We start from the raw sequence: 27,737 nt of genomic DNA, 5'->3' as shown, positions 1-27,737 counted from the left end.
ATGACCCGTATCCGTATTCTCAGGGGGTGAGAGTTCCACCCCAGCTTGCTTTGCAGCAGCCAAGGGACCCCAGATGGCAACGCAACCATCAAAAGACACCCCAGTTGAGTAGAATCACAGTCCGGGCTGGCCTCGTACACACTGTCGTCCCAGAATTCACTTCTCCCCCAGCTAAAGTATTGCAGGAGACGGGTATCACCATGGGCTCAATTGTCATCTCCGCCACCAGTTCAACAGTGAGCCGCAAGCAAAGGGGCTCACTTGACTCAGACTGGACGGCTCTACTCTGCTCTCTAGTGCTACGAGTTCAGATCCTGCTGCCACCTCTGCCCATGGGGAAAGATGGGGAGGAGGGGCAGGCACAGTCAAATGCCTGGAGCAGCGATAAGCAACTTGGTTCCCCGCAGACGTTTCGGACTACAACTCCCATAAGCCACAGCCAGCATGGCCAATGGTTAGGGATTATGGGAACCGGAGTCCAAAACATCTGAGACAGGGCGTCAGGTTGCCCATGGGGACAGGGGAGAGCCGAGTTCAAATTGCCACAGTGCTCACACAGCAAACTTGGGCGCGGTCGCTGAGCCTGAAAAGGATTTGCAAGTCTCCGTTTGCAAGGATCACCGGAAACAAAATGCTCTGGACAAGCGATGTGAGGGGAAGGCGAGGGAGGACCCGCTTTCTGCCTGGGCGTCTCTTCCCCCTAGAGCAGGGATAGGCAATGTGTGACCCTCCAGATGTTGCAACGTCCATCACCCTGGGTGTCTCTTCCCCGTGCTGGCTCGGGACTCATGCGAGCCATTACCCACACATCTGGAGGGCCACAGGCCGCCCGTCCCGGCCCTAGAGGCAGGCGACAACCCCGCCCCCACCGCTTTCCAGCTGCTCACCTGCTGACGTACTCTGATTTGGAGCGGGGCCTGGTGCTGTAGGCGCCGGGGTGGGTTTGCTTTTCGATAAGGTGCTCCATGCGGTCGTGCATTTCCAGGTTCTTTTGGAGGGGTGAAAGAAAGACGAAAGAAAATTTAGAGGGGAGAAAGGGACACACACACCACACACACACACACCAAAAAAACACTTTTTTTTTCATTTACTCTCGTGCAGGAAAGAGGGGAGCCACCAGCACCAGCCTCAGGAATGACAACAGTAAACTCCAGTAGCCAAAATTGCTTTAAGTGATCTCTGTTTGGGGTGATGTCCCCCTCTCCCCTCCTCATAGGGAAGGTGGGGGACAGAACAGGGAGCAGCTCTACTACCGGGGGAGGGGGGGGCAGAAGCTCCCACCCCCAACCCCAAGGAAGGGTGGCCAATACGGCTGACCGGCTAACTGTCCGAGAGTCCTGTTGTCAGCCGGCCATCCTCCGGCAGCACTGCAACATACCACCAGAGGGCAGCAGAGCAGAGGGCATCACCGGCCTCTGGCTGACCAGTCCAAAATGCACGTTCATCACTCCAAACATTTGTGGGATTTCTTGTCTTTTCTTTTCTCCTTCCTTCCTTCCTTCCCCCTTCTCTTTCCTTGCTGTTTCTTCTCTTCCTTTCTTTGGCATTTTGCCTCCTTCCTTCCTCTCTTTCCGTCCTTTCCCGTTTACCTGTCCGTCCGTCCTTCCTTTTCAGCTAAGTAAAACCAACCCTCAACTATTATTATTATTATTTATTTATTTATTTATTTATATAGCACCATCAATGTACATGGTGCTGTACAGAGTAAAAAAGTAAATAGCAAGGCCCTGCCGCATAGGCTTACAATCTAATAAAATCATAGTAAAACAATAAGGAGGGGAAGAGAATGCAAACAGGCACAGGGTAGGGTAAGCAGGCACAGGGTAGGGTAAAACTAACAGTATAAAGTCCGCACAACAGCAAGTTTTAAAAGCTTTAGGAAAAAGAAAAGTTTTTAGTTGAGCTTTAAAAGCTGCGATTGAACTTGTAGTTCTCAAATGTTCTGGAAGAGCGTTCCAGGCATAAGGGGCAGCCGAAGAAAATGGATGAAGCCGAGCAAGGGAAGTAGAGACCCGTGGGCAGGCGAGAAACATGGCATCAGAGGAGCGAAGAGCACAAGCGGGGCAATAGTGTGAGATGAGAGAGGAGAGATAGGAAGGAGCTAGACCGTGAAAAGCTTTGAAGGTTAACAGGAGAAGTTTATATTGGATTCTGAAGTGAATTGGAAGCCAATGAAGAGATTTCAGAAGTGGAGTAACATGGTCAGAGCGGCGAGCCAAGAAGATGATCTTTGCGGCAGAGTGGTGAACAGAAACCAACCTTACTTTGAAAAAACAAACGAAAAGAATTCACGGCCACCCCGTCCAGCAAGGGCCACTGGCTGAGAAAGCTTTAAAAGGGAGATTCGACAAGTTCTTGGAGCCGGTGAGTCTATCGACAGCTACTAGCTACATGGAGCCTCCAACGTCAGAGGCAATCTATCTCTGAGTATTGGAACACTGGGGGGAGAAATGGGGGCGGGGACACGTTCAAGCCCTGCTTGCAAGCGGCATCAGGTTGGGAGTTTCCAGTTTAATCCACAGTAGGAAGAGCCATAGATCGGTGCAGAAGGTCTCGGCTTCAATCCCTCCACGCAGGCCTGGGAAAGACCCTGAGCTGAAACCCTGGAGAGTTGTTGTCAAAACAGTGCAGAGCTCGGGTGTTGAACCTCATTCTGCCCGGGGGCCAGATTCCATATGGGAGAAGCTCTCGGGGGCCGCATTCCATTGGTGGGCGGGGCCACTGGAAAAAAAAGGTGGGGCCAAAAACACCAGCCAATTGTAGCTGAAAGCCCTTAGTGTCAGTAACTAAAACTCAGGAGACGCATCTTGACCTTTCAGAAGGGGGGGGGAAATGATGTGCAAAAGGCAGGACAGCAAATAACCAGCGGTCAGGGAAAGGGGTGGAGCCGGGGAAGGGGGCGTGGCAATCTGGAAAACCTCAGAGGACCAGACTGGGAACTGGGATGGGATGGATTTCGCCCACAACACCCCTGGCGTACAGGTAACACAAAGGTGGACTTGGCACAACGCAGTTTCCTATGAACCCATTTAAACCAGCCCTTTCGTTAGGACCATGAGGACTAGAATCGTACTTTTTTTTTTTTGCGGAAGAGGCATGCAGTTCTGTGACGCAGCACAGGCGGGAGGTCATCACCCTGCCCCTCCAGGTACGGCCAGTCAGTGTCAATAAAGCTCAGAAGACGGGCCGAAGATCTTACTAATACACACTATAAGGGCGGCTCCCCGTGTTACAGGAAGTCAGCTAAGCTGCTTAAAAAATGCACAAACTCCTTCTCACCACCTACCTCAGCCTCCAAATAAGCGACTCGCTCTTTCAGTTCCTGTATTATGGTATCTTTGGACTGGATCACCGTTTTGGAATTCTGGAGCTGTGGAGAAAAAGCCGTTTTCAGAACAGTGCCCAGATTTTTTTAAAAAAACGAACCCCTCCAAAGAGGAGCCAGATACACGTAACACACGGAGACGGGAGATGCCTCAAAACTGCACAGTAAGAGACTCGTCTTATCAGAGGTTGAAGCTGGTTTCGTGGACATTTTTCCCAACCTCAGGGAAATTTGGGTGCCGCAGCTCTGCATGGGGTGTGTGTGAGAGTTACACAACTCTCTCTAAAACTATTGTGTCCAGTTCTGGGTTCCACACTTCAAGAAGGACGCAGACAAGCTGGAGCGTGTTCAGAGGAGGGCAACCAGGATGATCAGGGGTCTGGAAACAAAGCCCTATGAAGAGAGACTGAAAGAACTGGGCCTGTTTAGCCTGGGGAAGAGGAGACTGAGGGCAGACATGAGAGCACTCTTCAAATACTTGAAAGGTTGTCCCACAGAGGAGGGCCAGGATCTCTTCTTGATCCTCCCAGAGTGTAGGACAGAGTGCAAGTTTAATCATTATTATTATTATTATTATTATTATTATTATTATTATTATTATTTATTACATAGGATCAGAATACTTAAAACAATATACAAAATTTTAAACTACAAAAACATACAACATAGAGTCATAGAATAGCAGAGTTGGAAGGGGCCTACAAGGCCATCAAGTCCAACCCCCTGCTCAATGCAGGAATCCACCCTAAAGCATCCCCGACAGATGCTTGTCCAGCTGCCTTTTGAAGGCCTCTAGGGTGGGAGAGCCCAGCACCTCCCTAGGTCACTGGTTCCATTGTCGTACTGCTCTAACAGTCAAGACATTTTTCCTGATGTCCAGCCGGAATCTGGCTTCCTGTCACTTGAGCCCGTTATTCCGTGTCCTGCACTCTGGGAGGATCGAGAAGAGATCCTGGCCCTCCTCTGTGTGACAGCCTTTTAAGTATTTTGAAGAGTGCTATTATGTCTTCTCTCAATCTTCTCTTCTCTCCAGGCTAAACATGCCCAGTTCTTTCAGTCTCTCTTCACAGGGCTTTGTTTCCAGACCTCTGATCATCCTGGTTGCCCTCCTCTGAACACGCTCCAGCTTGTCTGTGTCCTTCTTGAATTGTGGAGCCCAAAACTAGACACAATACTCTAGATGAGGCCTAACCGGGGCCGAATAGAGAGAAACTGGTCCCTCCCATGATTTGGAAGCTATACTTCTTTTAATGCAGCCCAAAATAGCATTTGCCTTTCTTGCAGCCATATCACACCGTTGGCTCATATTCAGCTTGTGACCTACAATTCCTTCTCGTTTGTAGTATTGCTGAGCCAGCTGCCTCTTGAAACTGTGCCTTTGGTTTCTATTTCCTAGATGTAGAACTTGGCATTTATCCCTATGAAATTTCAGTCTGTTGTTTTCAGCCCAGCACTCCAGCCTATCAAGATCACTTTGAAGTTTGTTTCTGTCTTCCAGGGTATTAGCTACATAGAAACATACATTTAAAACAACTACAAACAGCTTTTAGAAACAAATCTGGGGTCAGTCAAGCTCATCACATATTGCTAAATGCCTGGGGAAAGAGAAAAATTTTAACCTGGCGCCGAAAAGGTATCAACGTTGGTGCCAGGCGGGCCTCATTGGGGAGATCATTCCTAAAATTGGGGGCCCTGCACAGAAAAGGCCCTCTCCCATATTGCCGTCCTCTGAGCTTAAGAATTTAACTTAAGTATTTTTGGAGGGGAAGTTTTTAGGCAGCGCATGTTCCATTTTAGAAAAAGGGTTCCCTCCTGTGCAGTTTTCAAAATAAATGTTATTTTAGTGTGTGTTGGCTGATTAAGCCAGGATGCTTTTGGGGTTGATTTACAAATATTTTAAAAGAGATTCAAATCCGAACACCTAATCCTAGATCTTTTGCCACATCAAGTCCCCGTCAACGTGGTGATACAGGCTGTTTGATCCGAGCCCTTTGGATCAGGCTTTGCTTAACCAGAGGGTCAGTCTTAAACCAACGAACACCCGGACAGCTCTCAACGTAGCGAAAGATTTAACTGTCTCCGAGGCAGGCAGGCAGGCAGACAAGTGGCTGGCGTTAAAGGCACAGACTCATTTTTAATCTCTCCATCTGGTTTCTGTTACATTTGGCCGTAAGCTCGTCTTCGCAGTCTAGACCTACAGATGTGCCAAGAGTAGATACAGCACTATTTTGGAGTGATTTCAAAAGAGTAAAGAAATAGGAGAGAGGAAAGGAAGAGAGAGAGAGCGAAAGCCTCTGAATGGTTTACATTTTTATTTCCCTAAAATCCTGCCGTCCGGCCTTCTAATGGACTAAAAAAATAAAACGGAAAAAAATTGTCCAGGGGAAAAATAATCTTTCCCCTGAATTTCTTTGGTTTCCAACTGCCCCTTCCCTTATATTTATTTATTTATTATTCACACACAAACACACATCCGGCCTTCACATCTCTACACCTTTCTGTAGGCCATTTTCCCCCATCCGTTCTCATTTTTTGTATGCTAAGTTTTTAATTCAACGTCGGGTCTTTTATTATTGGCAGCCAGTTTCGGGGCCGTTGTCCTTGATGGAAGAGTGAGGTTGGAAATGAAACATAAAAAGCCATCGATCAATCCGTGTGTTTCAAGCCGTAGTGGTCAAGTGGAGGATGGGACTCATTATATGTTCTACGGCCCTATCTCTTCTCAAATCCGTTCTAAATATTTAGATTGGGTTTTTTGAGAATAAGTCCAGCTGGTCCGATTCAGAAAGAACATACTTTTTGTTTACATGCTATAACAAGACTGTCGTATTGACTTTGGCCAACTTCGCTCTTGCAGCCCAAATGCACAGAGCAAAATTTCTGACTTTGCGGAATGGATGATTTGTTTTAGCATTGCTTTTACTCTGCTTGTTGCAACCACTGGTTGAAACAATAAACGGCCAACGATACACTGGCCGACGAGACCACATCACGCCAGTCCTTTTCCAACTTCACTGGCTGCCAGTCCAGATCCGGGTCCAATTCAAAGTGATGGTATTAACATTTAAAGCCCTAAACGGCTTGGGGCCAGGTTATCTGAAGGAACGCCTCCTCCCATATGTACCTGCCCAGACCCTAAAGTCATCCGCAGGGGTCCTTCTCCGCGAGCCCCTGCCAAAGGAAGTGAGGCAGGTGGCTCCCAGAAGCAGGGCCTTCTCTGCCGTGGCACCCCGGCTGTGGAATGAGCTCCCTAAGGAAGTTCACCTGGCACCTACACTATACTCTTTTAGACCCCAGGTGAAGACCTTTTTATTTCCTCAGCATTTTAACAGCCTAGCAACTTAATGTTAGAGAGAGCGCCTTCTCCCCTACCAACGTGCCCAGTCACTGAGGTCATCCAAGGGTCTGCTTCTGGTGGTTCCACATAGATCCACCCTCTGATTGGAGTCCACCAGGGGAAGAGCCTTCAGCGTGGTGGCCCCCCTCCTGTGGAACTCCCTGCCTCTGGAAGCCAGGCAGGCGCCAACTTTGTACTCCTTTCGGCGCCTCCTGAAAACATCTTTATTCCAGGAAGCCTTTCCTTAACATCCAGCCAGAAGTCACTGTATTTGCTTCTTTTAAAATCTGTTTTAAGTGTTCTATTCTGGGGTGGTGGTTGCTTTTCCATTTTATCTTGTACACCGCTCCGAAATTTTCAATCTGGAGCAGCATCTAAATATTGTAAATAAAGAAATAAATATGCATTTCTGCCCTGCTGCTGTTTTTATCTTGGTTGTGCTTTGATATTGTATTTTATATCATAGTTTTACACTTTTTGCTTTATCCTTTGAATGGTTTTCGGTTTTGTGAACCCCCAGGGAGCTTCGGCTATTGGGCGGTATAAAAATGCAATAAAAATGTCAAGAAATACTTTTGTAAGCCGCCGTGAGAGCCTTTTTTGGCTGAATGGCGGCATAAAAATCCTTAAATAAATAAATTAAATAAATAAATAAAACAAATAAATAAAGCTTGACTACTCCTCCTCCTCGAGCCGAGAACTTTCATCGCTGAATTCGGAGCCGTGGCGGAAGAGGCTTGCGAGGCTGGGATCCGGAAGTGTAAATTAGGCCAGTTCGTACTCAAGCGCGAATTGAAATCATCTCTTCCTCCGTTTTGCCCCAGCCCGTAATTCCGCACAGCCGAACACCATCACCGACCTGTTCAATCATCTGCCGGACTTTGCGCTGCTGACTCTTCAACATGTCGTCAAGATGGTGGATTTTCTCCCGCAGGGTGGCCACCTCCTTCTCCAGTTTGGCCGACCTGGATGAGCACCAAAGATGACCAGTCAACAACAGCAACATTTCCCCCCCATCCCTGTTTTTCATTTGGCCCTAAGCATGCAAATCCCATGCACATTTAAGCCGAAGAAAAAGTCCTACAGCTCTCAGCATGGCTCAGCCAGCCATGCTGGAAGCTGCAGGGCTTTTCCTTCTGCCTAAACGTGCATAGGGTGGCCAGCTACACCGCACGGTTCCCTCTCTTCACAGCAGAGATACAGCAGCCTTCCCCATTTGGTGGCCCTGCAAATGGGCTGGGACTACAACTCCCAGCGTGCCCCAGTTGGGAAAAGGGCAGAAAAGTAAACCGCCCAGATAATTTAGTAAACCGCCCAGAGAGCTTCAGCTATTGGGCGATACAGAGATGCAATAAATAAATAAATAATAAAAGGGCAACTCAAATGATCCAGGGGCTGGAGCATCTCCCGTATGAAGGGAGGTGACAACAGCTGGGTTTGTACAGCTTGGGGGGAAAGGAGGCTGTAGGGCAGCCTTCCTCAACCTGGGGCGCTCCAGATGTGTTGGACTGCATCTCCCGGAATGCCCCAGCTGGCTGGGGCATTCTGGGAGTTGTAGTCCAACACATCTGGAGCGCCCCAGGTGAGGAAGGCTGCTGTAGGGAGACATGAGAGAGGTGGACAAAACGTTGCCTGGTGTAGAGAATGTGGACAGGGAGACATTTCTCTCCCCCTCTTGTAATTCTAGAACCCGAAGGGGTCATCCCATGAAGCTGGTGGGTGAGAGATTCAGGACAAATAAAAGGAAGGACGTCTTCACACAGCGCAGAGTTAAACTATAGAGGACGTTGTGATGGCCAGCAATCTGGATGGCTTCAAAAGTGGGTGGGATAAATTCCTGGAGGCAAAAGCTATCCATGGCTACTAGCCCTGATGGCTGTGAGCCATCTCCAGTATCCGAGGCAGTAAGCCTGTGTGCACCAGTTGCTGGGGAACATGGGCGGGAGGGTGCTGTTGCACCATGTCCTGCTTGTTCATCCCTGGCTGATGGCTGCTTGGCCACTGTGTGAACAGAGTGCTGTACTAGATGGACCCTTGGTCTGATCCAGCATAGCACTTAAGTTCTTACACAGCTCAGGTCTGCGATACACATCGTAACAGTCGTAAAACACACACGCCTCACCTTCAGGCTGCTGTAATTATTATTTAAATTTATACCCCACTTTTCCTCTAAGGAGCCCAAGGTGGCTTACATCCTCCTCCCCATTTTATCCTCACAACAACCCTGTGAGGTAGGTTAGTCAGTGACTGGCCCAAAGTGACCCAGTGATCTTCATGGCCAAGCAGGGACTAGAACCCGGATCACCCCGAGTCCCAGCCCAACACTCTAACCAAAACGCCACAACGAACCTCGCACAGTACTAACGAAAGACTTATTTATTCACCCAGACTTTTGATTGGAACTGTGTTCCCAAGGTTTGCCGATCCCCGTTTACCTGTTCTGCATGCTCTCACCCGTTTTATTAGCTACTGATGATTTGATAGTATGATTGCGTTACGCTTGATTAAGGCTGTTCCCTGCTCTGACGTTATTTTATAATGAAAAGCAGGTGTTGAATGGTATAAATAAACTGATATTCAGGGGTAGACTGCGGCTGTACATGGAGGTACCACGCAGACATCCTGGCGCACATTTTAATTAGCTCTGCTGATGAGCAGAACACGAGCAGCACTAATTGGAAAAGTAACAAGCCACTTCATGTAAAGTTTAAAGCCAACCTAACCACCCCCAAAACGGCAAAGAAGGAGGCAAAAGTGCTGCAAACATTATTGGCGGCTTTCAAAGCTGCGGCGTACACATATTAGGCCTTGAGCGGGCAGCAAGGATCTGAGAGTAGCCGCTCCCTCCACAAAGACGGCAGCCGGATTTAAAAAGACAAAGCACGCTTTTAAAAGTGTGCAGAGAATGCCTAGGGAGACACTTTTCTCCCTCTCTCAAAACACTAGAACTCAGCGGGTCATCTGAGAATCAGGACAGATCCTGCATTGAGCAGGGGGTTGGACTCGATGGCCTTATAGGCCCCTTCCAACTCTATGATTCTATGAAAGGAAGGACTTCAGCACACAGCGCAGAGTTGAAACTATGGAACTCACTTCCACAAGATGGAGTGATGGACACCCATTTGGATGGCTTTAAAAGAGGGTTGGATCAATTCCTGGAGGAGAAAGCTATCCAGGGCTCCTAGTCCTGAGGGCTACAGGCTGCCACTAGAAACAGAGGCAGCATGCATATACACACACATATACACACGCACACGTTCCTGGGTAACAGGGGCAGGAGGCTGTTATTGGGCTCATGTCTTGCTTGTGGGTTTCCCATAGGGTAAATGGTCGGCCGCTGCGCGAACAGAACTCAGGACTAGAAAAAACAGAATCGTAGCATAGTAGAGCTGGAAGGGGTCTCTAAGGCCATCGAGTCCAACCCCCTGCTCCATGCAGGAATCCACCCTAAAGCATCCCTGACAGATGGTTGTCCAGCTGCCTCTTGAAGGCCTCTAGTGTGGGAGAGCCCACCACCTCCCTAGGTAACTGGATCCATTGTCGTACTGCTCTAACGGTCAGGAAGTTTTTCCTGATGTCCAGCTGGAATCTGGCTTCCTTTATCTTGAGCCCGTTATTCCGTGTCCTGGACTCTGGGAGGCTCGAGAAGAGATCCTGGCCCTCCTCTGTGGGACAACCTTTCAAGTATTTGAAGAACGCGATCATAAAGAGCCCTGCCGGATGAGACCAACGATCTATCTACTCCAGCCTTCTGTTCATACAGTGACCAGCCGGCTGCATACGGAAAACCCACATGTAGGACAGGACCGCTGGAGCCGTTGGGTCTGAACCAGCATGGCTCTTCTTGTATCACCCTGTCCCTCCTGAATGCCACGGAGCCAGGCCCGGGACGGAGCCACTCCCCCATCTGGGTGGCCGTCCCCTCGCGAGCACCTCACCTTTCCTGTTCGTCAGCCTTGTCTCTCTCCTGGCTCCTGAGCTGCTCCAGTTCCGACTCGCCGTCTTTCATCTTCTGCAGCAGGGCCTGGTGCTCCTGAAGAGAGAAAGGTGGAGGAGGACAAAGCGAGTTGGAACAGCTGCCATCACATGCCCCTCTCACAGCTAAAGACACGCCCGGAGAGCCTTCTGGTGCCAGCCTGCCTTGGCAGGGGGAGAAATGAGAAAGCCGCGGGACTAGACGGCGTTTCTACCCCACAGGCTCTGGGTCCAAGCTGCAAGTTTGGAGAGCTTCAGCTATTGGGCGGTATAGAAATGCTATAAAGAAATAAATCCCAGAAATGTAGGTTATCTCACAGGCACCAGAGAAAACCAGAAAGACATAGATAGCTTGGGGGGGGGGGCTCTATTGATAAACAGAGCAGAGAGAACAACGCTAGCGGAAGGGAAAATCCCCTGGCATATTTGAGAAATGGTGGCGGCAGTCACAGAAATGGCAGTACCTTCTCCATCCCTGTCAGGAGCCTCTGCAGTTCTTCCATCTTCAGGTCTTTTTCTTCCAGGTCTAGTTCCGCCTTCCTGAGGGCCGTGCCGGACTGCTCCGCTTCCCTCCGGTAATGGGAGATGGACGTCTGCGGCACAAGAGGTAAACTCGTGGTGAGGGGGTTTACTACGTGGTCAAACTGCAATGCCAACTGCTTGGTTTAAAAGCTACACAAGAAATTAGGGGCACTGTTGTCCACTGTGGTGCTGCTCTAACAATCAGGAAGTTTTTCCTGATGGCCAGCCAGAATCTGGCTTCCTGTAACTTGAGCCCCTCCTTATTGTTTTACTATGATTTTATTAGATTGTAAGCCTATGCGGCAGGGTCTTGCTATTTACTGTTTTACTCTGTACAGCACCATGTACATTGATGGTGCTATATAAATAAATAAATAAATAAATAAATAAATAATAATAATAATAATAATGAGCCCATTATTCTGTGTCCTGCACTCTGGGCGGATTGAGAAGAGATCCTGGCCCTCCTCTGTGTGACAACTTTACAAGGACTTGAAGAGTGCTATCGTGTCTCCCCTCAATCTTCTCTTCTCTAGACTAAACATATCCAGTTGTTTCCAGACCCCAGATAATCCTGGTTGCCCTCCTCTGAACCCCCTCCAGCTTGTTTGCGTCCTTCTGTTGTGTGAGAGAAGCCCAAATCTCCCCTGCGGCCCCCAGGGCTGACCTCATAAGCGGCTCTGTCCGACTGATGCCGCTTCTCGGCTTCTTGAAGTTTGGAGAAGAGCCTCCTGGTCGTCTCGCGCATGATTGAGACGTCTTCTCCAAGGTATGTCGGGTCGTCCTGAGATGGATGGAAAGGCTAATCAGCGCTCAGAAACAATGTCGCACAAACAAGCGTGCCATTAATCCCATAAGCTAGTGGATCGAGAAAACTATGCCTCCGCTTCAGAATGTACATTCAGAGACCATTTCATAGAATCCTAGAATAGTAGAATTGGAAGGGGGCTACAAGGCCATCGAGTCCAACCCCCTGCTCAGTGCAGGAATCCACCCTAAAGCATCCCTGACAGATGGTTGTCCAGCTGCCTCTTGAAGGCCTCTAGTGTGGGAGAGCCCACAATCTCCCTAGGTAACTAGTTCCATTGTCGTACTGCTCTAACAGTCAGGAAGTTTTTCCTGATTTCCAGCTGGAATCTGGCTTCCTGTAACTTCAGGCCGTTATTCCGTGTTCTGCACTCTGGGAGGATCGAGAAGAGATCCTGGCCCTCCTCTGTGTGACAACCTTTTAAGTATTTGAAGAGTGCTATCGTGTCTCCCCTCTGTCTTCTCTTCTCCAGGCTAAACATGCCCAGTTCTTTCAGTCTCTCCTCATAGGGCTTTGTTTCCAAACCCCTGATCATCCTGGTTGCCCTCCTCTGAACATGCTCCAGCTTGTCCACATCCTTCTTGAAGTGTGGAGCCCAGAACTGGACGCAATTTGCTGCCAGTGTGCGAAAAAGACAACAGCGAAGAGGCGGCATTTGAATGTGAGAACCAGCTGATGGGGGTTATAGGCTGAGCATCACCACCCCTTTCTTTCTGTAACCCCTCTGACCTTCCTGCTCCCCAACCAGAATCTATGGCAGCCTTGTCCAGCCCTTTATATTGTATTATTTACTAACTGGTTCTCTTTTTCCTTCCACCACTTTATCCTCACAACAACCCTGCAAGGTAGGTTTAGGGATGTCGGAGAATTCCACAATGGAATCAAATGAGTTCAGATTTCTATGTTTCTGGCCTGTAAATTCTGCATCAAACCGCTTTTCACGAGTTGCACAGATTCCACCGACTTGCAGATTTTTATTTTTATTTTACATTTCCTGGAATTTTACGTAAATTTAGCCATAGAAACATACGTCAAATAATTTTAAAAAAACACCATCTGAAAACGCACATTTCCCCTATTGGCTAAAGCAAGAAAATGGGGGATTTGCGCATTTCGAGGGGATTTGCGCAAGTGCGAATTTGCGCGAATTTGGGGAATTGGATCTAAAGGGGCCACAAATCACAGACAGAATGGATTTTGCAAAATCCACATATTCCTAAGTAGGTGAGGCTGAAAAATACCGGCTGCCCCAAGGTCACGCAGTAAACTCCATGGCTGAGTGGAGATTTGAACACGGGTCTCCTCAATCTCAGACTGACACTGGCTGCCATGCTGTACCCTCCATCCCAGCCCACCAAGTTGGTATGTAGAGAAGAGTAAAGCAAGCAAGCCCATGCGCCACAAGTCCGGTTCCCTTGCAGCTCCTCCAACCCCACCCTCTTACCACCACGCCCTGAATTCTCGAACAGACCTGGCTTACGGACAGGTTGCGAGATGAGGTAGTTCTGTGAGGAGGGATCCCGTTCGATTTTTCCAGCGTTAGCTGCAACGAACAGACAAACCAGGCAAATAAATCCAGAATGTCCTCGAGAGGCATCAATGCAGCATTTATGATTCCGTATAGCGGAAGAGGCAGCTGGACAACCCAACGCCCAATAGCTGAAATGTGCAGGGTGGCTCACAAACATTAAAACCCCTGAACTACAGCATAATTTAAAAAAACACACTTCAAGAAGGACGCAGACAAGCTGGAGCGTGTTCAGAGGAGGGCAACCAGGATGATCAGGGGTCTGGAAACAAGGCCCTATGAAGAGAGACTGAAAGAACTGGGCATGTTTAGCCTGGAGAAGAGAAGATTGAGGGGAGACATGATGGCACTCTTCAAATACTTAAAAGATTGTCACACAGAGGAGGGCCAGGATCTCTTCTCGATCCTCCCAGTGTGCAGGACACGGAATAACGGGCTCAAGTTAAAGGAAGCCAGATTCCAGCTGGACATCAGGAAAAACTTCCTGACGGTTAGAGCAGTATGACAATGGAACCAGTTACCTAGGGAGGTTGTGGGCTCTCCCATGCTAAATGCCTTCAAGATGCAGCTGGACAGCCATCTGTCAGGGATGCTTTAGGGTGACCATGAAATCCTTATTGCTAAAAGCAATAAGCCATCACAATTTAACATACCGTATTTCTTCGATTGCAAGACGCCATCGACTGTAAGACGCACACTAATTTCAGTACTACCAACAGAAAAAAAAAATCCTAAGACACACCTGCGATTCTAAGACGCACCCCATTTTTAGAGATGTTTATATGGGGGGGGGAAGTGTGTCTTAGAATCGAAGAAATAGGGTAGTGAGAAAAATAAGATACAAATTAAAAGTGGAATAAAAATAGATAATTTAAAATAAAATAAAAAGATGAACAAAAAAATGTTTTAGGGCGGATTCCTGCATTGAGCAGGGCTTTGGAGTCGACGGCCTTTAAGGCCCCTTCCAACTCCACTGTTCTATGATTCTATGTTATAAAAGTTTTAATCAGGCGGGAACTTTAAAATGAGCAACCCAAAGACTTTCTCTACACACATACACAGCACAGATGCGGCTTCTCCCAAAACTCTTTGATAACTCGCTTCCTGTAGGTTGAGCGTGTGGACAGACTGAATGATCATCTACAGTAAATATATATAATTTGTAGTGGGTTAGTTAGTAAGGAATAGGGACTTCACAGAGTTCCAAAATGCTCAGAGACCTGTATAGCCTAACACAGTGAGTAGATTTTAGCAGGATTTCTTCCGTGGAAGGGCCTCTCATAGTTATGTCATCCTTTTCTCATGGTGGCTTATCTCTAGATGAGCTGGGAGGTATTCACTCCTAACCAGGCAATTAGTTTCCCAAGCTGAGATGATTTGGGAACTTCAGGAGCTCAAAAGGGCGGCTTCTATCTATTGCAGGGTGCCCAATAGACACCCAGCTATGACTTAACTATGCACGCACTGGTAACTTCCAGTGTCCGGGCCCGATTCAAAGTGCTGGTATTGACATTTAAAGCCCTAAACGGCTTGGGGCCAGGTTATTTGAAGGAATGCCTCCTCCCATATGTACCTGCCCGGACCTTAAGATCATCTACAGGGTCCTTCTCCGTGAGCCCCTGCCAAAGGAAGTGAGGCAGGTGGCTACTAGGAGCAGGGCCTTCTCCGCTGTGGCACCCCGGTTGTGGAATGAGCTCCCCAGAGAGGTGCCTACATTGTACTGGCGTGTTCTTTTCCTGGGTTGTTCATGGTTAACAACCCATAGCTAAACACTAGTCCAGAGTTCACATGTAACATACTCTGAGTTGTTGTTACATGTGAACCAGGCCAACGTCTTCCGCCTATTCTTTTGAAAGAGAGAAACGCAAAACATCTCCCCAAGGTTCGTGGGAAATGAAGGGACCTTGCTGAAGGAGCCGCCGATACCTTGGAAGAGGGTGAGGCCCTAATTGTGTTACTGGGTGTGGCACGTGCACAGTGAGGCCAAGAAATACAGATATACCCATGACAGTTCCTTTCAGATTCCTTCTAGCTAGCAAAACAATTAGGGACTTGAATTCATCTGCTTTTCAAGGCTGTGTGACTCAGTGAGCTACGGAGGCAAAACTTGGGTGTCAGCAAAGTTGGAGGGCGATTTCCAGCCAAGTTTGAACACCAGAAGCTCTTGTGTGCAAAGGTTTTTGTTTTGAAAGTTGGCTGAGGCATACCTTGCCCGCAAAAGTCTCCAAGGAAGATTTCAGCAGGCTGTAGGGGGGGGGGGGGGGAGGATGACAGTGGGGTAATATACTGAGAAGCAACTGGTTTCTATCACGTTGACAAAGAGGCAAGCCTCCCTTTCCAGCTTAAGTGAAGCAGCTTGCCTCTTCAGCCAACACAAAGTTGTGTGTCTGCATAGAATGTGGCACTGGGCAGAAAATCGAGGATTTCACTGCTCCGGAAAATATCCAACCTTGCCCAGTCAGGGGTTCGACCAACTTTTGGGACAATTTCTCCCCATCTGCTCGCCAGCACATAACATTCCCCCAAAACGTCGCCAATTACCTCTTGGAGATGACAGCTGTCATTTTTCAAATGGTGGAGGCTCTTTTCATGCTTGGCTCTGTCTTCGGCTCGGGCCTTGAGGTACACCTGAGTCACAAGGGAAAAACCACAACGCCCAGGTATGAGTGAACCGAACCCAAAGCGTGACAGGGCAGGCATAAAACTCTGGAAATAGTTACAGAGCAAGGCATTATCAACTATTGTGAAGGAGCGACACGAACTTGCAGCAAGGTGTAACTGTTGCATGAACAAGATGAAACAGCCACTCAAATTTTAATGGAATGTATTTATTATGTTGCAAGGCCCACATTTTCCTTTACTGTTCTCCAATCTCCCATGCTACATTTTGTTACCTATCTGTTAGCTTTTGCCCCTGCAAAGTTATTACCCTAAGCAATTAGCAAACCACTGCAAAATACATTTTGGTTTTTGTTTTTTTTAAAAAAAACTAAATACATTTGGACAATTTGACAGATAAACCAGGTATGTGCCCGACAGATATTGTTCATTCTAACGTGGAAGGGTTTTAAAAACTTTGCCACGCTTTAAAAAAAAAAAAAATCTATTCTGGTTTACTTTGCAAACGATTTGGGCGTTTGGAGACCCTGAAAGGGTTTGCAATTTTTAAAACTAACTGCTACATTTGTCGTTTGAGGCTGCGACAGATCAAGCTTTGAATGTACAGGGAGGATGAACCACATGCATACAGCTGGAAAGGGGGACGGTTTTAAAGTTTCAACTGCAGCAGCTTGGGAGGCTGAAGAGGAAAGCGTCATTTCAGCTTATAGCAAGGACGCTTGCCTCTTCAGCGCTATGCTAAAAACTCTAAAGAAATCACCAGCCCAACAGCATTTCCCTCCATTTTGGAAACTGGGACCATTTGGGAATACATTACTAACCACCATGGCCACCAGACGACAGTTTAAGAAACCCCATTCTACACTAACTCCACCAGTGATACTGAGAGGCCTCCTTCATGAAGATTTCTCCTCCCTCCCTCAACTGTTACTACCAGCGCCCACTTCAGCAGGCTGTACTGAGAGAGAAAAGACTGGAAGCATTGCTACTCTGCCAGCCCTGCAGAAAGGCTGCCTGCTTTTTTCCTCTTCCCACCCCGTCACTGTTTCCTTTAATGCTGTCTCTTTATACTGTAGATTGTAAGTCTGCGGGCAAGGACTGCTCTGTTTAATACGCATCTATTCTCTGCAAAGACTGGCAGCGGGTCTCCAAGGCCTCAAGGCAGAAAGGAGATTTTTCCCAGCCTAGCTAATGGGATCCTTTACATCAGAGGTGAAGAACCTACGACTCTCAAGACACTGTTGGGCTGCAACTCCATTCATCCCTGAGCACAGGCTATGCTGTGCGGGGCTGATGAGAGTTATTTATTCATTCATTCATTCGTTATAACACTTTTAGCCCACCTTTTAGCCAAAAAAGGCTCTGAAGGCAGCTTACAGAAATATTTCTTAAGACAGTCTCTGCACACAGGTTTACAATCTAAATAACATGACACAAAAGGAAAGGAAGTTGGGAGGGAGGAGAGCAAATTTAGGCACTAGATTCTTAGTTAGAGCCCAACAACGTTTGGAGTGCCATGGGTTCCCCACCTCTGCTTTAAACAGAGATGCTAGGAATGGAACCCGAGACAGTCTGCATGCAAAGCAACTCCCCTTCCACTGAGCTTCCCTTAAGAACAAACAAGTTTCTAGTCCTCATGGTTCTGAATAAGAACAGAGGAAGTTCCCCTAGACCTCTGGGCCATCTAGCTCAGTATTGTCAACATCAGCGTTCCCCAGCTTGGTGCCCTCCAAATGGGCTGGACTTCAACTCCCATTATCCCCTGCCAACATGCCCGGGGATCATGGGAGTTGTCTACAAAGACCGGCAGCCATGGCTCTCCAGGGTTCCAAGCAGGACAGAGCCTTTGCCAGCGCTACCTGGAGATGCCGGGGGACCAAACCTGGGAGCTTCTGCAGCCCGGGCAGGTGCTCTCCTGCTCAGCCGCAGCCATTCCTTCCTCATAGAGGAATCCCGTGGTTTTTGCAAAACGCACAACCGCCAATGACTCACCTTGATGATCTCCTCATCGCCATCCTTGGACTTGATGCATTCCGACGCCAACGCATGGCTGCTCGCGGGCCGGTTGGCCACCATGGCGAAGGCCCTTCCCACCGGCTGCAGCAAAGGAAAACAAAATTGAAAGGTGCAGAGTCGGTTTTAGGCCCGGTGCCCCTCCAGATGTTTTGTACTTTATAGTGCTGGTTGTGACCTATAAAGCTTTATATGGCTCAGGTCCAGGTTATCTAAAAGACCGTATTCTCCCTTATGAGCCTGCCCTTGCTTTGAGATCTTCTGGGGAAGCCCTTCTTTCAGTCCCACCATCTTCACAGGCGCGCTTGGTAGGAACATGGGACATGGCCTTCTCGGTGGCTGCCCCTGTGCTTTGGAACTCTCTTCCCGGGGAAGCTAGACTGGCTCCCTCTTTGATGGGCTTTTGGAAGCAGGCAAAAAACTGGCCTTGGGCAAATAATCTGGGCCTCCATCTATTTTAAGGACTTGAAAAATTGTTGTGTATTTTCAACGTTTAATGTTTTAATATTGCAACTCCTTTATTTTTAAATTTTTGTACATTTCTTTTTCTAGGTTTTACAATGAATATGTTTTAGATTTTGTAAGGCCGCCTTGAGGCCCAGTATTGGGCAAAAGGCTGGATACAAATAAATATAATAATAATAATAATAATAATAATAATACTTTAAGTCCCATCAGCCTAGCTAGCACGGCCAACCGCCAGGAATCCTGGGGGTTGTAGTTCAAAATTCAAAATATCTGGCGGGCACTGTGTTGGGAGAGGCTGTGTAAAGCCAATAAGGAAACGTGAGATGTGGGACAGAACTCTCTCTCTCTCCCACTGCCATAGAGCAGCCTTCCTCAACCTGGGGCGCTCCAGATGTGTTGGACTGCACCTCCCAGAATGCCCCAGCCAGCTGAGCTGGCTGGGGCATTCTGGGAGTTGTAGTCCAACACATCTGGAGCGCCCCAGGTTGAGGAAGGCTGCCATAGAGGGAGAAATCTAGTAGCAAAAGGAAGAGGCAGGCAATGAACGTTTGGGGTTCTGCACAAAGCTGATGGCTTCCCTTCACACCACCTTTTTTAAAAGCAAGATTTCTGCATGGCGAAGGGAAGAAAGAAGGACCTGTCCGCCTACCTTTGGCTTCACTGGATCGCGTCTGTCCCCGGGGAGGTCATTCTGGAGGGTTAGCCTTAGTATTTTCACACTGTCCTAAAGATACCAGGGAGGAAAAAAGAGACACAAGTGGTTCCTTTTGTATATTATTCACACTGCATCAACGCACGCTAGACAGGTCTCTGCCCCAACATGTTTACAATACAGATTTCGACACGGGTATGTGTGCGCGCGTAGAAGGGGAGACACAGAGGAAAGGGTGAGGCAAGAAAGCGATAAAATATCAACACATGTAGCTGCAATTATTTAAGTTGGGGGGGGATTTGAGCACGAAGGAATTTAGGCTAAGACAGCAGAGGGGAGAAGTGACCCTACAGCTCCTGCTTTGTAGCAGCCATCTGCAAAATGTAGATCACAAGCTGAATATGAGCCAACAGGGCGAAATGGCTGCAAGAAAGGCAGATGCTATTTTGGGCTGCATTAATAGAAGTATAGCTTCCAAATCACGCGAGGTACTGGTTCCTCTCTATTCGGCCCTGGTTAGGCCTCCTCTAGAGTATTGCGTCCAGTTCTGGGCTCCACAATTCAAGAAGGACGCAGACAAGCTGGAGCGTGTTCAGAGGAGGGCAACCAGGAGGATCAGGGGTCTGGAAACAAAGCCCTATGAAGAGAGACTGAAAGAACTGGGCCTGTTTAGCCTGGAGAAGAGGAGATTGAGGGGAGACATGATCCTCTCGGCTGCTAGTGCCGCGTACGCTGCTAGCGCTGTGTAAATTAACGCCGGAAGCATGACTTTTTGCTTCAGATACCTTGTGGCTTTGCACGTAGCATCTCTTTCCCTCCCCACCGTCCTTCTTAACCACTACACAAAGTATCTGATGCAAAAAGTCATGCTTCCGGCATTAATTTACACAGCGCTAGCAGCATACACAGCACTAGCAGCCGACAGGAGTCCCCCGCCAGCATACACAGCGCTAGCAGCATACACAGCGCTAGCAGCTGACAGGAGTCCCCCGCCAGCACACGCAGCGATAGCAGCCGACAGGAGTTCCCCGCCAGCATACGCAGCGCTAGCAGCCGACAGGAGTCCCCCGCCAGCATACACAGCGCTAGCAGCATATGCAGCGCTAGCAGCCGACAGGAGTCCCCCGCCAGCATACACAGCGATAGCAGCATACGCAGCGCTAGCAGCCGACAGGAGTCCCCCGCCAGCATACACAGCGCTAGCAGCATACGCAGCACTAGCAGCCAACAGGAGTCCCCCACCAGCATACACAGCGCTAGCAGCCGACAGGAGTCCCCCACCAGCATACGCAGCACTAGCAGCCGACAGGAGTCCCCCACCAGCATACACAGCGCTAGCAGCCAACAGGAGTCCCCCGCCAGCATACGCAGCACTAGCAGCATACACAGCACTAGCAGCCAACAGGAGTCCCCCGCCCTCAAGTGTTTATAGCAACTGCTGCATGCATGCCCAGAGGCAGATGGTTGGCTACTGGATAAACAGAATCCTGGACAAGATGGACTCTTGGTCTGGTCAAACACTTCTCTTCTGACATATAGCAGCCTTACCAGACCTAGTGGCTTCCAGATGTCGTAGATAGACTACAACTGCTAGCATCCCTCAGCCAGGTTAGGGAGGGCTGGTTTGCAGCTGAAGTTTAGACAGAGGAGGGTGAGACGGAAGCAAAGACCAAACAGAACAGAAGTCTATTCAAGGGGAGAAGAGACTCCAAAAACCGGGTACGACAACCTCTCTGGAACTACACCACACTTCTTCCTAGGCTACATGGGCCCCCACTTGAATGCCTCTAAGGCTACAATTAAGACCAGCCATCATTTCTCAGCATAATCAGCAGCAATTTGTACATGCCCAGGGAACTCACAGGCATTCAATTCCAGCCGACAGGCAGAAAAACGGGAGGGCGGGTTTTTTGGTGGGGGGCGGCGGCGAGTGCTTGAAAAACACTCGATCTTTCAACACGGCAAGGCGTGCCTGAATCACCCGGCGGGTGAAACGTACCGCCGAAGCCTATTAAAGTGATCGCCGTCGCACAGCTTTGGCAACGAAACCTCAGCCCCGAAACGCCGCGATAAATTTCAGCGCTCAGGTCGACCTGGGGCTGTTTGCAGCAGCCACGAAGGTGAGACAATGGCCCTGCTCATGCCGCATCAGTCAAGGCTTCTGGGACGTCTCCCCGAGTGACGGCTCTGTCCCAACTCCTGCTTACGCCATTCAGGGCTTAAGCAACAAGAAACCGGCTTGCCGGCATTTTTTTTAAAGCTTCAGTTTTACAACCTTAAGAGCAGGAGCTGGCCCGCCTGACACCATGGCGTTCCACACCCAGGGAAGACCATAAATACATTATGATGCAATTTATGCAGTTTATTTACTTGTCCTCCAAGAACGTGGAGGACAAGTAAATAAACTGCCTTGTTGTGGACTTTTTAACAGATATTTGCATTTTTGGGGGGAGGGGGGGACAAGAAAAGCCCAATGTGATCTCGACAGCCTCCCAGAACCACAACCTACAACGAAATGTAATAAAAATGCAAATAAATAAATAAACCAGGCCTAATAAAATGCAAATAAATAAATAAACCAGGCCTAATAAAATGCAAATAAATAAATAAACCAGGCCTAATAAAATGCAAATAAATAAATAAATAAATAAACTAGTAGCACAGAATTAAGGTACCCAAGACTCTCAGACTATTATCATCTGCATCATTTTTTCTAGCCTCATGATTATGAAGGTTTTCTGGAGGGAACGACCCTGTTCAGACGACACGCTAAGCCACAACGGTTAAGCATTTTTAGCATTATGGCTTAACGTGTCATATCATAGAATCATGGAATAGCAGAGTTGGAAGGGGCCTACAAGGCCATCGAGTCCAACCCCTTGCTCAATGCAGGAATCCACCCTAAAGCATCCCCGACAGATGCTTGTCCAGCTGCCTCTTGAAGGCCTCTAGGGTGGGAGAGCTCACCACCTCCCTAGGTAACTGGTTCCATTGTCGTACTGCTCTAACAGTCAGGAAGTTTTTCCTGATGTCCAGCTGGAATCTGGCTTCCTTTAACTTGAGCCCGTTATTCCGTGTCCTGCACTCTGGGAGGATCGAGAAGAGATCCTGGCCCTCCTCTGTGGGACAACCTTTTAAGTATCTGAAGAGTGCTATCATGTCTCCCCCTAATCTTCTCTTCTCCAAGCTATATACACACACACATACACACTTAATTTTTTTAAAGTTTTCTGCTTTTAAGTTTTGCATATTGATTTTTAACGTTCAACGTTTTTAATCTTTGTAAACCGCCGAGAGCTTCGGCTACGGGGCGGTATATAAATGTAATAAACAATATAACAACAATAATCCCCATCATTCCCAGCTATGATGGGAGATGCAGTCCAAGACACCTGGAGGGCACCAGGTAGCGAACGCTGTGCTAAGTAATTAGCCCTGGCCTGGATGGAACAGCATAAAAAAGCTGTGTGTGTTTGTAGTCCTCATACCTGACATTTTATAGGCACGTTGATCTCAGCTGCCCTTAAAGCAGGTGAGCGGAAGGTCGATCTGCAGGTGTTCAGGGCTTCAACTCCAAGAAGCTCATGCCTTCAAGCAACCATCAATAGTGATGGCCACCAATTTGGATGGCTTGAAAAGGGGGCTGGATAAATTCCTGGAGGAGAAGGCTATCCATGGCTACTAGCCCTGATGGTTATGTGCTACCTCCAATATCCGGTGCGGTAAGTCTGTGTGCACCAGTTGCTGGGGAACATGGGCGGGAGGGTGCTGTTGCATTCATATCCTGCTTATGAATTTCCCATGGGCAGTTGGCTGATCACTGTATGAACCCTTGGTCTGATCCAGCAGGGCTCTTCTGATGTTTTTATGTTAGCCCTTCCGGGAAGGTGGGCATTACCAAGCAACTGAAGTGGAGCAACTGTCCGAGAACGTTCAGCACGTTCATGGCCAAAGTACTGGTGACTTCCTAAAGTCACAGCTCAAGCCTGTGGGTGAGTTTGCAACACCGGCTTTTCACCAGGCGGATCACGGACCCAACATATACCATGCCACATTTGGAGAGCCAGTATGGTGTAGCCGTTAAGAGACCCGGGTTCTAATCCCCACTCAGCCATGAGGCTCACTGGGTGACATTGGGCCAGTCAGTGACGCGCAGCCTAACCTACCTCACAGGGTTGGCGTGAGGATAAAATAGAGAGAAGGATCGTGTTATGCCATCTTGGGCTCCTCGAAGAAAAGGAAGAGCATAAATGTAAAAAAAAGCAAAACACTTGGGTCACAATGACTCCACCACCAAAAAAAAAATCCCTTGGGGATTACGTCAGGAATGAATTAACTCCACTGAGCATTCCCAGGGCATGACACGCTAACCAAAGCTGTTATTACCCCCAGTATCTATAGCAGCAAACAGCTCAATAAAAGTGCAAACACAGGCAATCATGCAACCAGCCCATATATGGTAGAAGGAAAGAAACGGTTTCAAGGTTTCTGAAGAGGATGAGTCACCTCTATCACCAATACCGCGGGAGCAGATTACAACGAAGAGGAACAAAGCTTGCAAAAACAATCCCAGAAAAGGGGTAGAGACGTAGAGAAAAAGTTCAAGTGGGGGGGGGGAAATGTCATTTTAATAAATGGACAAATGGAACACCATGTTGCCACCATCAGGTATCTAGCCAGCCATACCTCCGTCATGGACACTCCATTCCGGCTCAGCTTTCAAACAGGGTTACACTCCCAAGCATGCGTGCGTAAGATTGCAGCTTTGAGATGTGGAAGCGATGGCATGCATCTCCCCTGGGGTTGATACACAAGTCCGCCAACTGGTCAAATATTGACCGCCTTGATACTAGACCAGCCTTCCTCAACCTGGGGCGCTCCAGATGTGTTGGACTACAACTCCCAGAATGCCCCAGCCTGGCTGGGGCATTCTGGGAGATGCAGTCCAATACATCTGGAGCGCCCCAGGTTGAGGAAGGCTGTACTAGACTGTGAGGGAATATCCCGCAGACCTAAGGCAACCACCGTGTTGTATATTTTATTGCTGATTCTATTGCATCTGGGTTTTTACTGCTTTTAATATTTTCTGTTTTTATGTCTTTTATTGCCGCAAGCCGCCTTGGGAGAGCTCCTGCCCTGAAAGGTGGCCAAGAAATGTCTTAAAATAAATAAAATAAATATACAATGGCCTTTGAAAACAGCCAACTTTTTTTAAATAGTCACGGTTCTTTGCTTTATTGTTTCAAAACCTCACGGTTCCAGGCTCAAAGCCAAAGAGAAGAAGCATTCGTGGGCTTGTTAACATGCATAAAAAAACTTAGCTAATCTTGTTCAAAGTTTCATTGCAATTTAAGTTTATGTCTCGTTGTTTTACAACAAGGGTAAATGTGCATCTTTGGGGCATCGGCTGAAAGATGAAAAACATTGATGGCATGAAGGCCAACCCTACGCATGTTTAACTCAGAGCTAAGTCCCATTAGGCTAATGGGATTTACTCTCAGGTCAGTGAGCACAGGATTGTGGCCTAAAGCACCCACTTCTTGATATTTTGTCCTGCAATTCCCATTGTCCCAGCCAACCTAGCCAATGGATAAAGGCTCATGGGAGTTGTAGGCCAAAATATACGAGGGCTACAAACTGCTCACGCTATTTCTTTCTTTAATCACTCCATTTATATACCGCTTAACAAAAGAAATAATCAAATGTACAATACAAAACATGTAAGGGGAAATAGAAGAAGAGACTGAGGAAGAAGAATGGGAGAAAGTCTTTGAAAAGTTCCCTTTCGAAACATCCACAAGAATAAAAGATGGTGCCCTAAAATTAATTCAAAAACGGTACTGGATTGGCACAAATTAACAAGACTTTGACACCCTCATGCTGGAAAGGGTGTAAGGAAAATGGAACTCAAGTACATATGTGGTGGGAATGTGGGAAAGTAAAGAAATTTTGGGATAGGGTCTTCAGGGAAATGGAGAACATCACGGATCAAAAATATATATTAAAAAGTCAGAATTGGCAATATTGAATATTTCTGCCAAAGAAAATAAAGAGGTAAAAGAAAAACCTCTAATAGGTTACATGCTGACAGCCACAAGATAATTAATAGCAAGCAATTGGAAAACTGCAAAGATGCTAATAGTAGCTATTTGGAAAAGGAAAATTTGGGAAATAGGAATTAGTGAAAAATTGACACAGAAATTACAAGTACAAAGAGGAATAAAACGAAAAGATAACTTTGAGAGAGACTGGCAAAAAATATATTGAATATATGAAGAAAGAAACTAATAGAACCACTATGGCAGAGGCTTATAGGATGTTTTGGGACTCATAAAATCCAAGTAGAGTTTAGAAAAATAACAAAGGAAAAGACAAAAAGAAGTGATATAACATGCCAAAAGAAGAGACGGAAAAATCTGTGAGAAAGTAAAAAAAGGGTTGAAAGTTAAAACTCGAAATGGAAAGTAATTATGTTTATAAATTTAGGAGAAAAAGGTTACTGTATAATGAACATGCACCTATTTACAAATATTTGTTTAAAGGTATATATTGGAAAAATAAATAAAGCAATTTTTTTAAAAAAACCAAAAAATCAATACAAACAAGTATTTATTTATTAAAATATTTGTATTCCGCCCTGTATCACTGGGATCTCAAGGCGGCGTACAGATAAAATCAAAACAATGTAAAACAATACACACAGTTAAAAAACATATTAAATCGTTCACAAATTAAAGCCCGTAGTATTTTTTTAAAAAAGTAAGAGAAGCAATTAAAATGATGTTGGAGAATTCAGCCCTCAAAGGCCTTGATAAGAAGCCATGTTTTAACTGGAAAAAAGCCTATATTGGCACCAGTCAGGACCCCAAGGGCTGTGCATTACACAACCAGGGTGCCACAGCGGAGAAATGATCCCAATAACGTTCAAATTAATAATAATGGCACTGCAATTTAACGTATATATATCTAAAAGACATTCTCTGCCGTTTTGATCAAGTCATTGCTTGGAAAACACCCAGCCCATTTTCTGCCCGGATCATATTTCACCAGCCGTACAACAAAATCCAACTTGCTCACATCAATTCACCACATCTCAGCTCTCCAACCACATGCCATGGGATGGCATGAATTTATTTAGATTTTTTTTTTAAAAAAAACCTGCCTTTCAGGACGTGCTGCCCTGGCAAAGCGGCTTACAATATCACAAAAGATAAATGTACAAAGTAAAATTAAAGACAGGCACGCACGCACACACAGCAGCAGCGGCTAATGATTTATTTATTTTAGCACCAAAGCCAAATAGGTGAGTCTTCATGACCTAAAACATCCCTTTTGCACCAGGAAGTGCTAGAATTGTATTAGCTGATATTAGCCTCAAGCATCTTCTCTTGTGTGTTCTGATCATAGAATCATAGCATAGTTGAGTTGGAAGGGCCCTATAAGGCTATCCAGTCCAACCCCCTGCTCAATGTAGGAATCCACCTTAAAGCATTCCTGATAGATGGCTCTCCAGCTGCCTCTTGAAGTCCTCTAAGGTGGGAGAGCCCACAACCTCCCTAGGTCACTGGTTCCATTGTCATACTGCTCTAACAGGGAAGAAGTTTTTCCTGATGTCCAGCTGGAATCTGGCTTCCTGTAACTTGAGCCCGTTATTCCCTGTCCTGCACTCTGGGAGGATCGAGAAGAGATCCTAGCCCTCCTCTGTGTGACAACCTTTTAAGTATTTGAAGAGTGCTCTCATGTCTCCCCTCAGTCTCCTCTTCTCCAGGCTAAACCTGCCCAGTTCTTCCAGTCTCTCTTCATAGGGCTTTGTTTCCAGACCCCTGATCATCCTGGTTGCCCTCCCCTGGACACGCTCCAGCTTGTCTGCATCCTTCTTGAATTGTGGAGCCCAGAACTGGATGCAATACTCTAGATGAGGCCTAACCAGGGCCAAATAGAGGGGAACCAGGACCTCACGCAATTTGGAAGCTATACTTCTATTAATGCAGCCCAAAATAGCATTTGCATTTTTTGCAGCCACACCACACTGCTGGCTCATAATCAGCTTGTGATCAAATTAATGCTTAACAGCAACAACAGTTGACCATTATTTGACCAGTCAAGCTGGTATGGAAACACGCACGGTCAGCAATCCTGTGCAGACTCAACGTCTTTAATGCATCCCTTTTCTCGTTTTGCACAGGAAAGGATAAGACCAGCACAAGACACTTGCAGAGTTTTGCAAAAAGGAAATCAGGCGTCCACAGCACTTAAGGAAATTGAGTTAATTACACACAGAGAGGGGCAGGGTTTTTTTTTGGGGGGGGGGTTCCAGCAGCTTTCAAATTTGTCTGGGCAGCCCCTGACTTCACACAGACGAGCATGTCTCTTTAAAACCTGAAAGACAGCTCTGCTTGCACTCCATCAAAAGAACTGTCAAATGCACCCATATCTGTCATTTCCAACTGAGATACCATCGGCTGAACGCAATCGGAGACTTACAACCAG

General features: G+C 47.3%; 1 protein-coding gene across 2 annotated transcripts in view; it reads right to left on the bottom strand.

Annotated features, from left to right (window-relative positions):
• The window catches only part of TUFT1 (tuftelin 1), a 44,229-nt gene that overhangs the window by 1,815 nt on the left and 14,677 nt on the right, over positions 1 to 27,737 (bottom strand). For both annotated transcript variants that reach the window (XM_063145802.1, XM_063145803.1), the window contains exons 2-11: positions 19,245 to 19,319; positions 18,107 to 18,211; positions 16,037 to 16,123; positions 13,439 to 13,510; positions 11,827 to 11,943; positions 11,102 to 11,230; positions 10,601 to 10,695; positions 7,522 to 7,627; positions 3,287 to 3,370; positions 888 to 988 (exon numbers count right to left, since the gene is read on the bottom strand). In XM_063145802.1, the coding sequence (XP_063001872.1) occupies positions 888 to 988; positions 3,287 to 3,370; positions 7,522 to 7,627; positions 10,601 to 10,695; positions 11,102 to 11,230; positions 11,827 to 11,943; positions 13,439 to 13,510; positions 16,037 to 16,123; positions 18,107 to 18,211; positions 19,245 to 19,319 (971 nt within the window). The remainder of the gene's footprint in view (positions 1 to 887; positions 989 to 3,286; positions 3,371 to 7,521; positions 7,628 to 10,600; positions 10,696 to 11,101; positions 11,231 to 11,826; positions 11,944 to 13,438; positions 13,511 to 16,036; positions 16,124 to 18,106; positions 18,212 to 19,244; positions 19,320 to 27,737) is intronic.

The sequence above is a fragment of the Elgaria multicarinata genome, chromosome 21, assembly GCF_023053635.1.
Source record: "Elgaria multicarinata webbii isolate HBS135686 ecotype San Diego chromosome 21, rElgMul1.1.pri, whole genome shotgun sequence".
Lineage (NCBI taxonomy): Eukaryota > Metazoa > Chordata > Lepidosauria > Squamata > Anguidae > Elgaria > Elgaria multicarinata.
This window is presented reverse-complemented; position numbering and strand designations above follow the sequence as displayed.